Consider the following 13,892-nt stretch of genomic DNA (forward strand, 5'->3'; position numbering starts at 1 on the left):
TGGTATTTATTACTTCAAAACAGATCATATTGAGAATCTTCCATTCATTGTCTAATCCTGACAACAACCCATTTTTTTCCCCTCACAGTTCACATGTGAAGAAACTGAGCTTTGGTTTGCCCAAGTACTGTATTTTATTTTATTTTATTGTAGAGAAGGAAACTTTTTTTTTTTTAAAGATTTTATTTATTTACTTATTTATTTGAGAGACAGAGATCACAAGTACGCAGAGAGGCAGGGAGAGAGAGAGGGAAGCAGGCTCCCCGCTGAGCAGAGAGCCAGACGCAAGGCTCAATCCCAGGACCCTGGGATCATGACCTGAGCTGAAGGCAGAGGCTTAACCCACTGAGCCATCCAGGTGCCCCTTGCCCAAGTATTTTTAAGAATCAGGGAAGCATCTATGTGTGTATTGATATTTTACATATAAGCTTGTACTTTTTAATTAGTACTAGTAACAAGTGGGTAAGAATCCATGCAGTGAAAGTAGAGTATTGCTTTTGTGTATTTTTGTCAGTCTGTAACTGATTTCAGTTTGAATTACAGATTATATATATATATATATATATGTGTATATTTTTCTATGTTTTTCTATTCAGTTTCTTATTACCACAGGAGATAATCTAGATTACCTTGATGGTGTTCATACAGTGTTTGGTGAGGTGACAGAAGGCATGGACATAATTAAGAAAATTAATGAGACCTTTGTTGACAAGGACTTTGTACCATATCAAGATATCAGGTGTGGTTGCTATCCTGGTGTACTATTCATAAAGTAAAAAAGACCTTTTGTATTTTTATACTTTTACTAATTATTTATAATTGCTTATGTTGGGAGTATTATTAATCCTTAATTTAGTTTTTAAAAATGTGTATTATTGAAAAATATGGCAGAAATACCTAGAGTTAGATATATTGATATTAGAATCATTTTTAGAGTAATGCAGAGTAGTAAATCTAATATCGAACAATGAGAAACAGTAACACTAATTGTGAAAGTATACTCTAGTAACACATACTTGTGCATTAAAATTTAAATGCCTATGATTTTTGGGCATTAGAAATACTTAAGACATTTGTTATAATCTTTATAAAAAATAAAACATGGATTCTGAAATAATGCAAATGTAACCTTTGACCTGGTTTTATTTTGTAAGGATAAATCATACAGTGATTTTAGACGATCCATTTGATGACCCTCCTGATTTATTAATTCCTGATCGATCACCAGAACCTACAAGGGAGCAGCTAGATGTAAGTAGAGTCCTCTTGTGATTGAATGTACATGCATATTAATGCTTTGCATAGATTTTGCTTTTAGTCTGTTAAAACTTCTTCAGAATGACTGTCTTTCTTGATCAGTTCTACTAGGACAAGTTTAGCATTCTTTTTCCCTTCCATAGAGATACTCATTTTTCTAGCTATCTTTTCATATCCCTAATTTCCTTTTTTCAATTTCTGTTCCACTAGAAGAGCCTTAGCTCTGAAAGCTTATGTAAATACCTTGCAAAAATGTTTTTTCTTGTCTTTTAACTCTAGGAGTGTAGCTTTAAGGCTAAGGTAGACTATTATCTTGTAAGGGAGCTTTTCAGCTGGGAATACTCTGGAGCCATGCTAGAACCCAGAAATTTTTGTGGAATAATGCAGACTTTCCCTTCAGATTTTTTAAGGTATAAGTTTCTGTTTATGAAGCTTTCTCAAAGCTGAATTGATCTTCATAGTTGGGATGTGGTGCTTAATTTTTAAGATTATTTATTTTCTGCATTCAGCACTGAGTTGGATACCAGATAGTTTCTTTATAATGCTTATCTTGATTTAACAATAAATTAGAAGCTTCGTCTGGCTCATATTATCAAATTAATTTCAATCAATTTTCGGAGGCTTGTAAGTTTCAGTTTCTGTTCTAACACATTAGATGGAACTAAGGATAAAGCATCACATCTCCCATGTTTGTCAGATTTTTCCATTTTTTCACTATATGTTTAAGTAACTTCTGCCTTTACAGAGTGGTCGAATAGGAGCAGATGAAGAAATTGATGATTTCAAAGGAAGATCAGCTGAAGAAGTGGAAGAAATAAAGGCAGAAAAAGAGGCCAAAACTCAAGCTATTCTATTAGAAATGGTAAGATGATTATCTTTGTTCAGATAGTTGTTCTGCAGTTTATTTCATATATAACTCATTATGAGTTTACTTTTGGCTCTTTTTTTTTTCTTTTTTTTTTTTTAAGATAGGGAGAGGGCAGGACTTTGGGGGAAAAGAATCTCAAGCAGGTTTCACACACAGCATAGAGCCCAATGTGGGGCTTGATCCCCAACCCTGACATAATGACTCAAGCTGAAATTAAGAGTTGGATGCTCATTCAGCTGAGCCACCCAGGCATCCCTATTTTTGGCTCTTTGATAGAGTAATAAAAATTTAAGATTTTTTTTCTGGATTAAATTTTATATGACATAATACGTGATAGTAAACAAATTTGGTTCCAAAATCAATATAGTGCCAAGTGCCTTTTTAAAAGGTGAGTAGTGGATGTACAATTTACAAATATTCATTAAATTTCAGTTGTTTATATTCATCTCATTTTTGAAGAGTGTTTATTAGACCAAATATTATTTAAAGAATAATTCTTTTGGGGCACCCAAAAGAATTGGGTAGCTCAGTGGGTTAAAGCTCTGCCTTTGGCTCGGGTCATGGTCCCAGGTTCCTCAGATGGAGCCCCACATGGGGCTCTCTGCTCCATAGGGAGCCTGCTTCCTCCTTTTTCTCTCTGCCTGCCTCTCTGCCTACTTGTGATCTCTGTTAAATAAATAAATAAAACTTTATTTTTTTTTAGAGCTATTTTAGGTTTATTTATTTATGTATTTAAAATATTTTATTTATTTATTTGAGAGAGAGAGAACAGGAGCAGGGGGAGGGACAGAGGGAGAGGAAAAAGCAGACTCCATGCTGAGCAGGGAGCCAGATATGGGGCTCAATTGTGGGACTCTGGGATCATGACCTGAGCTGAAAACAGATGCTTAACCTACTAAGCTACCTAGGTGCCCCACTGTTTTAGGTTTATAAAAAAAAATTGAACAGAAAGTACAGAGAATTCCTGGGTACCTCTCTACCCCTCCCCAACAGTTTTCTTATTAACATCTTGCATTAGTGTGGTACAGTTGGTAAGCCAATATCGATATATTATTAAGTAAAGTCCATAATTTACATTAAGTTTTATTCTTTGTATATATTCTGTGGGTTTTGAGAAATGTATAATGATATATATCTACCATTATAGTATCATAGAGCATAGTTTCACTGCCCTACAAATCCCTGTATATTCATCTCTCCCTGCCCCGAACCCCTGGCAACCACTGATCTTTTGTTTTGTATTGTTTTATTTTTGTTTATTTAAAGATTTTACGTATTCATTTGGGGTGGGGTGGAGTGGGGACAGGATTATCAGGGAGAGACAGAGGCAGAGGACAGAAGCAGGCTCCCTGCTGAGCAAGGAGCCTGATGCAGTACTTGATCCCAGGACTCGGGATTGTGACCTGAGCTGAAGGCAGATGCTTAACTGACTGAGCCCCCTGGAACCTCCACTGATCTTTTTATTGTCTGCATACTTGTGTGTTTTCCAGAATGTCATACTGTTGGAATCATACAGTATATAGCCTTTTAAGATTGACTTCTTCCACTTAGCCATATGCACTTAACTTTCCTCCATGTCTTTTGTGGCTTGATAGCTAATTTCTTTTGATCACAAAATTGTATTCCATTGTTTGGATGTACCACAGTTTGTTTATCCATTTACCTATTAAAAAATGTCTTGATTGCTTCCAAGTTTTGGCAAGTATGACTAAAGCTGCAATAAACTTTTGTATGCAGGCTTTTGTATAGATAGATGTTTTAACTCATTTGGATAAATATCTAAAGGTGCAATTACTGGAATTTATGGTAAGATTGTTTAACTTTTTAAGAAACTGCCAAGCTTGTCTTCCAAACTGGCTGTCCATTTTGTATTCCCACTAGTAATGATTGAGAGTTCCAGGGATGCCTAGGTGGCTCAGTTCGCTAAGCATCTGTCTTAGGTTCAGGTCATGATCCCAAGGTCCTGGGATTAAGTCCCCCATCTGGCTTCTTGTACAGCAGGGAGCCTGCTTCTCTTCCTGCCTCCCACTCCCATTGCTTGTGTGCATGTGCTCTCTCGCTCTCTGAAAAATAATTAAAATCTTTAAAAAAAAATTGAGAGTTCCTGTTGATCAACATCCTTGTCAGCATTTGGTGTTGTCAGTGTTTTGGATTTTTAGCCATTCTAATAGGTGATCCTGTGTTGTTTTGATTCTCAGTATTAATAGGTTTCATCTTTTTTTTTTCTTTTAAGTTTTGTTTATATAAGTAATCTTGGGGCTTGAACTCATTACTGTAAGATCAAGAGTCATATATTCCTCCGACTAAACCAGCTGGGTACTGCCATTTTCTTTTTTGAAGTAAGTTCTGTGCCCAGCCATGAGACTTGAACTCACGACCGTGAGATTGAGAGTCATATGTCTACCACCTGAGTCAGACAGGTGCCCCTCTAATCTTCTGTTTTTATTTTTAAATTTTTATTATCATTATTATATTTTTAATGTGGAGCTTGAACTCATGACCCTGAGATCAAGACCTGAGCTTAGATCAAAAGTCGGACGCTTAACTGACTGAGCCATGCAGGCATCCCTAAGGTTTTATTTTTAAGTAATCTCTATACCCAGTGTGTGGCTCAAACTTAGAACTCCAATATCAGGAGTTACATGTCCCACTGACTGAGCCAGCCAGGTGCCCCCCTTATTTTAAAGTTACTTTTGACTAAGTAGTGTAGCTAGTTCTTTTTTAACTCAATAACCTTTTTTGTTTTTCCTTTTGTGCTTCCTTTAGATGTAGTATTATAGGTGCTTTTCAGAATTTTTACTGATTTGCTCTTTCCCTTACATACTGGGGTATTGCTTATTGGACATAGATTATTATCTTTTTTAAAAAAAGGTTTTTTTAAAGTAAGCTTTACGCCCAACATGGGACTTGAACTCATGACCCCGAGACCAAGGGTTGTATGCTCTACTGATTGAGTCAGCCAGATTATCGTCTTGGCTTCAGAAACACTGAGCAGATCATACTGGCTCTGTTGCTTATTACTGTTTCTGATTAAAAAAAATTTTTTTTTAGGGCGCCTGGGTGGATCAGGCAGTTAAGCGGCTGCCTCAGGCTCAGGTCATTATGCTATGGTCCTGAGATTGAGTCCCACATCCGGCTCCCTGCTCAGTGGAGAGGCTGCTTCTTCTCCCTCTGCCTGCTGCTCTATATACTTGTGCTCTCTTATCTCTCTGTCAAATAAATAAATAAAATCTTAAAAAAAATTTTTTCTAAAGTGTGTTTTAAAGAGGAGACATTTTACATGATAATGTTATCAGAAATTATCTCTGAGAGTTTTTGAATATATGTATAAAACAATATTGTTTTCTTATCTAAAGATCCATGGGAAATACAGTTTTCCCACGATGAAACCAATTCCATCATCATGGTTTTCTCCCACAGTCACCCTCAGTGGTTCTTCCGTAGGCAGTGGAATTCCCTGTGCAGTGCAGTAGTTGTCTGTGAAGTTGACTTCAGTTTGGCTGAAGTAGAAGATGATAATGAGGATAAGAGTAAAAAGCTAGAAACACTGTCCAGGAATTGTTACTGTTTCATATCGAACAACAGTATGAAAGAATGGGACATTACTACTGCAGAAGTCTAGAGTCACGATAATAATATTTTTCGAAAGTTTAAAAACAAAACTAAAACTGTATTGCTGGGGATACATACTTATGTGGGAAAACTGAAGATCCAGGGGAATGTCCAAAAAAGAAAACCAAAAAGTAGGACATTCGGTATTCTGGGGAGAAAGGCAGAGTCAGTGGGATCAGGGGTCATTTTGGTTCTTAAGCTAGTTGTTGGCATCATGGGTGTTTTTTATTTTCATGCTTCTTAACTTAGATATACTTTATATAAATTCTTTTTTTAATAGAAGAAATATTTCAAAAAAGTAAAATAGGAGATAAAATTGGGACTTTGAAGCCAGATAGATCTGGATTCAAATCCCAACTCTTTTGCATACTGCTATGTGGCCTTAAGTTATTTAATGTTTTTGAATTTAACTTTATTCGTTTTTAAAATGGAAACCACGGGTTGTTTTAAGAATTGGTTGGTAGTGTATATGAAGTGCCAAACATGTTGTTCATACAAAGTCAGAGGTGGATAAGTGTTAGCTATTAATATTACTACCAGGAACATTGTAATTTCAATTTAAAAAAAATTTTTTTTTAATTTTATTTATTTATTTGACAGAGATCACAAGTAGGCAGAGAGGCAGGCAGAGAGAGAGAGAGAGGAGGAGGCAGGCTTCCTGCTGAGCAGAGAGCCCGATGTGGGGCTCGATCCCAGGACCCTGAGATGACCTGAGCCGAAGGCAGAGGCTCAACCCACTGAGCCACCCAGGTGCCCCTAAAAGATTTTATTTATTTATTTGACAGAGATCACAAGTAGGCAGAGAGGCAGGCAGAGAGAGAGGGGGAAGCAGGCTCACTGCTGAGCAGAGAGCTCAGGACCCTGGGATCATGACCTGAGCCAAAGGCAGAGGCTTTAACCCACTGAGCCACCCAGGTGCCCCTGTAATTTCAAATTTTGAAACCATACTTAGATTTCTTTTACTAAGCCCGTAATATATATATATTTTTTTTAATTTTTAAAATTAAAAAAATTTTTTTTTTCTCTAGTAGATTTCTAATATAAATTTAGCTGTTTAGAGAAATCAGCATTTTGGGCTAGATAGGGTATTTAGAAAAGAAACAACAAAGAAATTGATTTAAATTTTTGTTTACTTATAATTTAGGTGGGAGACCTACCTGATGCAGATATTAAACCTCCAGAAAATGTGCTGTTTGTGTGTAAACTGAATCCGGTGACCACTGATGAAGATCTGGAGATAATATTCTCAAGATTTGGACCAATAAGAAGGTAATCTCTAGAGTTAGAGATTTTAGAAAAGCTAGGTATTGGTGACTTTCTAAGAATATTTTTTGATGAATCTGTGAACTCTAGAATTTTGTAGTGATGGATTTTACAGATAAATCTTTTTACAGTGGGGCAGAAAAATATGTATGTATATGTGTGTATGTGTGTACATACAAATATATATACATAAGTACATATATACACACACATAATTGACTGATTGTCCCACTTCCAACACACACATTTTTGCTTTAAAACAAGAAGTGACTGGAACAGTTCTCCTCATTTCATGTTTTTAAAATGAGACTTATGGGGCGCCTGGGTGGCTCAGTTGGTTAAATGTCTGCCTTCGGCTCAGGTCTTGCAAGGTTCTCGGATCGAGCCCCACATCCGGCTCTCTGCTCAGCAGGAGCCTGCTTCTTCCTTTCCCTGTTGCTTCCCCTGCTTGTACTTTCCATCTCTTTGTCAAATAAATAAATAAAATCTTAAAAAAATAAAATAAAACGAGACTTACGTTATGTGAGGAAATGGACAAGCTGCATGGTTTTCAACTCCCATCTCATTGGCTCTTTTACTTGATTGAAGTCTAATAGCTATACTTAAGGGCTGAATTTAAGCTTGATTTATATTAAAATTCAAAAACTACAAAGCATAAACTTATTAAACATGTATATATGTATGAATGTGCCTACATTATTTTGTAGTAACATTAGGTATTCTATAATTCATCTACATTTGGACCAGAAGTGAATTATGACTTGAAGGGTTTTTTAGCAGGGGTTTACTTTTGGCACAGGGAAGTAAATAATTTTATCTTATACATTCTTCAGTGCGTTAGAAATTGAGGACTGTAGGCCAAGATTGGGCATTTAGAGGAGAATTGAGATAATTTTGTTACTATACCAGTGAACTATTTTTTTTAATTGTTATTGAAGAAATTTGGAGGAATATAGTTCCATGGTTTGACTTTTTTTAAATGAGGTTTTGTGTTTTTTTTTTTTTTTTTTAAAAGATTTTATTTATTTATTTGTCAGGGAGAGAGAATGAGCAGGGGGAACACCCGGCAGAGGGAGAAGCAGGCTCCCTGCTGAGCTAGGAGCCGGATACAGGACTTGATCCCAGGACCCTGGGATCATGACCTGAGCCTAACACAGTCACTTAACCAACTGAGCCACCCAGGTGCCCCCATGAAAGGTTATTTTTTGAGGATATATTTTTTAAAGGATTATTTGTTGATTGATTTATTTGTGTGAGATAAAGAGAGGCAGAAGGAGAAGCAGACACCCCACTGAGCAGGACCCTGGGATCATGACCTGAGCCAAGGGCAGATGCTTGACTGAGCCACTCAGGCACCCCCTAACTTTGACTTTTAATTACTGGCTTATTTTGTTCTTCACTTTTGAAGAGTAAAAGTGAATGATTTTTCTTTAAAAGTCCCTTTTTCCAAACTTTTTCAGTTGTGAAGTTATTCGGGATTGGAAGACAGGAGAATCCCTCTGTTATGCTTTTATTGAATTTGAAAAGGTAGGTCATAATATACATACTTTAAGTTTATATTTATTTTGTTCTTATAGTGTTAAAATGTGAAAAATTATAGAACTCCGTTGTCTCTGAAATTAGAAAATTAGTTTAACCTTTCTCTAGGCACCCAAGAAAGATAATTTTATATATTCAAATAGAGGGTAAATTCAACATCTTTTGGTGTTAATATGTACATCTTTACATGAGGATCAGGTGCAGTCTGAGTTTATGTGTCTTTGAAACTTTAAAGTTTTAGGTGAAGTCCTTCACATTGTATAAGTGATTTTTCAGCATTGTTTATGTAGATCCATAATTGAGTAATAGAGAACTGGGCTGAGTATAAAGTTCTAGATATTAACCCAAGCTCTGTCACTGACCACCTATTTTATGGTGTTTGTCAGTTTGTTTAGAACTCTTATTTCTAGGCATTACCCTCCTTATAAATTCAACTTGAATATTGGATTAAATAGTATCTATAATAATAATGATAACTTATGTCACTCAGATAACTTTCTTTAAGTCAGGCATTACACTTTTTGACCTGCATTTAACCCTCACAACTCTATGAGATAGGTACTTTCCTTCTTTTCCAAATAAGTAAACTGAGACATATAGTAGTCATGTGACTTGATTAAAATCATGCCACTAGTGAATGTCATAGCTGGGATTTGAATTTAGAAAAGTCTGACTCTGTTCCTATTGCTTTTAGCCACTATCAGAGGCTGTGTCATTTCTTTAAGCAGCATTGGACTGATGTGTATCTAGTTGTAGTTCCTTCTAACTGATAGTTATTCCAGAACATTTATCAAATACCTTCTGTATATCAGGCACTGCGATTAGAAGAAAAAAACTTAGCAGAATTCCAGAGGCCCTCCATATCACTGCTATTTCTAACATCATAGATCTGTTTTGCCTAATTTTAAACTTGATATAAATGTAAACACAGTATGTGTTTTTTGTCTCCAGCATCTTTAGCTTAAGTGTTATATTTGTAATATTTATATATTGTTACATGTAGCTTTTTCTTTTTAAAGATTTTATTTATTTATTTGACAGACAGAGATCACAAGTAGGCAGAGAGGCAGGCAGAGAGAGAGGAGGGGAAGCAGGCTCCCCTCCGAGCAGAGAGCCCGATTCAGGGCTCGATCCCAGGACTCTGGGATTATAACCTGTGCCGAAGGCAGAGGCTTTAACTCACTGAGCCAGCCGTGCGCCCCTGGATGTCCTTTTTCTTTTTTTCTTTTTAATCTTTTTTTTTTTTTTTAAAGATTTTATTTATTTATTTGACAGACAGAGATCACAAGTAGGCAGAGAGGCAGGCAGAGAGAGGAGAAAGCAGGCGCCCCACTTTTTGATTGGCTGCCTTTTTCTTGATTTATAAGGATTGTTTACATTTTCTGGATATAAGCTTATTTTTTAGTTGTATGTGTTACAAGTATCTTCTCTATAGATTTGCCTTTTCACCATTTCTAATGGCAGCTTTGGATAAGCAGAAATTTCTGATTTTTAGTTCAGTTTGTCAATATTTTTCTTACGGCTAGTGTTTTTTTTTTTTTTTTTTGAAAAAAATTTTTTTGATTTATTTGACACACGGAGAGAGCACAAGTAGGCAGAGAGGCAGGCAGAGAGGCAGGCAGAGAGAGAGAGGGGGAAGCAGGCTCCCCGCTGAGCAGAGAGCCCGATGCGGGACTCGATCCTAGGACCCTGAGATCATGACCTGAGCCGAAGGCAGTGGCCTTACCCACTAAGCCACCCAGCCACCCCTCTTACGGCTAGTTTTTAAAAGCTTTGCCTACCCCACAGACATGAGAATATTCTCCAGTGTTACCTTTAGAAGGTTTGCTGTGAAATTATCTTTCCCATTTAGATCTGTAAGTTGATTTTTCAGTGTTATGTGTATCATATTAAATTTCATTTTTTCTTACATTGGATAACAAGGCGACTCATAGTTTATTAAAAAGGTTTTCCTATCCACACAGCTTAGCAGTGCCATCTTTGTCATAAATCAGGTGCCTACATAAGTGTGAAGTATCTGAGAACTTTCTCTTTAGGGAAATGGTGCAGTGATGCAGTTATGCCTGTCCAAGTATATAGATTCGTCGAGCATGCATTGATTGTTGGGACGTCTGGCTGGCTTGGTCAGTAGAGCATGCGACTCTTGGGTCATGAGTTTGAGCCCCATGTTGGGTGTAAAGGTTACTTAAAAAAAGAAATATGCTGATTGCTTATCATGTGCCAGATGATGTTCTTAATGATGTAGTACAGAGATAAATAAAGCTTTGTTTGTATCTTTATGCAGTTTATAATCCATTTAACTCTTGACATACATGGTAAATAAATAAATTATAACTAGTTATTATTATTATTTTTTAATCTTCTTCTCTGAACTGTCTCCAGTAAGTTGTGAGCACACCACCAAAGAATATGTTTCCAGAGTGCCTGGGTGGCTCAGTGGGTTAAGCCTCTGCCTTCAGCTCAGATCATGATCTCAGGGACTTGGGATCAAGGCCCACATTGGGCTCTCTGCTCAGCGGGAAGCCTGCTTCTCCCTCTCTCTCTGCCTGCCTCTCTGCCTACTTGTGATCTCTCTCTTGTCAAATAAATAAAAATCTTAAAAAAAAAAAAAAAGAGAGAATATGTTTCCAGGAATATAGGAGATACTTGTTCAGTGTTGGGTTAAAATGCATGAAATGGAGATACGGGGTTTGTGAAGTTGTTGATAGGAAGAATCTTTATGTAACACAGACCTTGGTACCTTGGTATCTCTGGCCCGCAGTCCATTATCCACACCCTTGGGAGTAGCTAAGTTTCTGATTTCAGGTTTTTTCAGAACTTAGAAAGGTGAACTGTGTATATGTGTGTGTGTACACACACGTCTATGGACTATATAATACTCTTCTGGGTCAGCACTCTGTAATCATTCAGAGAATTTCTGCACTGAAACTAATGCATATTGACACTAAGTGGAATAAATCAAGGCCATGGTCTTCTGTTGGGTCCAATTTTGTTGTCAAATGGATTTTTTTTTAATTTTTTATTTTTTTATAAACATGTATTTTTATCCCCAGGGGTTGTCAAATGGATTTTAACACCAAGTTTATAACAATAGCTTTCAACTTTCAGAGTATTTTCGGGTTTTGAATGAAAGGGTTTGCGAAGGGACGTGGACAGCACAGTTTGTAAATGTATGTATGTCCACTACAGTCACACTGCCTCAGCTCAAATCGTGGCTTTCCCCTTTGCCAGCTGACCTTTGGCGACTTCCGTACCTTTCTAAACCTATGTGTTCTCTTCGAGAAAATGGCAATAATGGTAGGTAGTACTTCATATGCTTGTTACCAGAGTTAACTGAGCCCATAGATGCAGAACTTGCAGCAGCATCTGGGGTGTGACAGACACTCAAAATTAGTGTTCATAACAACAGACGTGTGGTATTTTCAGTATTTGTTCTCGCTGCAGAAATCTTTCCCATAAAGATTTATGCTTGAGTTTTTATAATTACTATCAGGAAGAAGATTGTGAGAAAGCGTTCTTCAAAATGGACAATGTACTTATAGATGACAGAAGAATACATGTGGATTTTAGCCAGTCTGTTGCAAAGGTTAAATGGAAAGGAAAAGGTATGTTGTTCAGCTTCCTTTGTTTCTGTTCACTGTGGATGTATGTGCATGCGTGTGTGTGTGTGCTGTACCTCCTTTGCCTTAGTGCTGTTTATTAGGAGAAATGTTCATTGATGGAACTTCTGCCATTTATGGTTTCACGTAGCTGATAACCAGAATCTAGGGTACCAGGGGAGTGTGTGTGAGTGTGTATTTGTGTATTTAAGCTGATGGTGAATATATTCACTATCTTTGTGTTATAAATTATAATTAGCCATTGCAAACGCGGCATATTTGCAAAGTAATGATTTTGGTGGTTGTGGTGGCTTGGTTCTCCTAGGAGCAAAACTCTTTTAAGTTTTTTTCGAAGTTTGTTTTAGTTGTCAGATGGTACAAAATTGAAAAGGTGGTATAAAAAACTCTCCCTTCCACTCCTGCCCCTCATCTTTCCAATTTCCCTTCCCAGAGGTAACCACTCTTACCTGTTCTTGTATTATTTCCCACATATATTCTTTGAACATACATACAAATATATTTACTTTATGTTAGAATTTCCTCTTATTTCATATTTTTATTGCCATGTAGGTTTTATGTATATTTATAGCTTTTTCTTTTAAAAAAGGAAGTATGTATATTTTATACATATATTTTTCAACTTGGGAGTAGAGGGGCTGCATAGGATGCTTTTTCCTGGCCCTGCCTGTGAAGGCCAGTCAAGACGTAACAGTAGGTCCTGTTTTTCTGAAGGGATTGTTGATTTCATTTTTGGCACTTGGGAGGGACACTCCCTTTTCACACCCTTTAGTGAACATCTATGTACATTCCTGATGTCGTGCTATCTGCTTGGTGCTCTGTTGAGATTTTGGTCCATGTCTCTTTTAACAGATCAGAGAAGTTTAAAGCCTCACTTATTCCAAACTTCTAAGCCTCTCAGATCTCAGACTCCAGTCTCAAGCCCTCAGTTTCCTTTGGACCTAAATTTCTCATGGAGTTAATGGCTCTACTTAAATACTGCGTTATTTCCCAGTGAATGTATTCACTTTGTAATTGAGGATTTTCAAGTTTGATGTTGTAATACTCACACACATCGTTAGGTGGCAATGTACAGCTACTTAGCAAAATGGGTATCTGATTTCATTTTAAAATAGTAATGGAAAATGAATTACTATTCTTTTGTTTTCTTCTCAGCCTTTTTCTGTCTGCCAATATATATGCCACTTATAAAATAGCTGATATATTGTATGTCTTACAAATTAGTTTTTGTTATTCAATAAATTAGTTGAGTTTTCTTACTAAGTCTTTTTTCTTTTTTCTTTAATAAATAGGTGGGAAATATACCAAGAGTGATTTCAAGGAGTATGAAAAAGAACAGGATAAACCGTCTAATTTAGTTTTGAAAGATAAAGTAAAGCCCAAGCAGGAGTATCCTTTACAAGAACTAATTAGCTGCTGTGGATAGAATATCTACTCTGTACATCTATACAGTAGAGTACTGTGTAATATGTTAAAAAAGTCACAGTCTGTAGAAGACAAGGTTCTAAATCTGGTGGTTTGTGAAGACATCATTTAGATTATTGTAGTCCTTTTTCACCATCTTACATATACTTTTCTTTCTTTGGTATATTCTCTAATGTATGCAGAAGGTTAGGGTTGAAAAAAATCTCTGCCCTAATTCTTTTCCCTCGTTACTCTTAGGTTAAGATTAACACTTACTCTGAAATCTTAGGTAAGATTCGTATTTTGTATATAATTGTAATGTTTTAAATTTC

At 36.5% G+C, this 13,892-nt stretch overlaps 1 protein-coding gene across 1 annotated transcript in view; it reads left to right on the top strand.

Moving 5' to 3' along the window:
• The window catches only part of PPIL4 (peptidylprolyl isomerase like 4), a 37,541-nt gene that overhangs the window by 8,550 nt on the left and 15,099 nt on the right, over positions 1-13,892 (top strand). Inside the window, exons 5-11 of the mRNA XM_032339277.1 lie at positions 597-739; positions 1,155-1,251; positions 2,003-2,119; positions 6,882-7,006; positions 8,461-8,527; positions 12,033-12,144; positions 13,449-13,545. Coding sequence (XP_032195168.1) covers positions 597-739; positions 1,155-1,251; positions 2,003-2,119; positions 6,882-7,006; positions 8,461-8,527; positions 12,033-12,144; positions 13,449-13,545 — 758 coding nt within the window. The remainder of the gene's footprint in view (positions 1-596; positions 740-1,154; positions 1,252-2,002; positions 2,120-6,881; positions 7,007-8,460; positions 8,528-12,032; positions 12,145-13,448; positions 13,546-13,892) is intronic.

This window comes from Mustela erminea, chromosome 4, assembly GCF_009829155.1.
Source record: "Mustela erminea isolate mMusErm1 chromosome 4, mMusErm1.Pri, whole genome shotgun sequence".
NCBI lineage: Eukaryota > Metazoa > Chordata > Mammalia > Carnivora > Mustelidae > Mustela > Mustela erminea.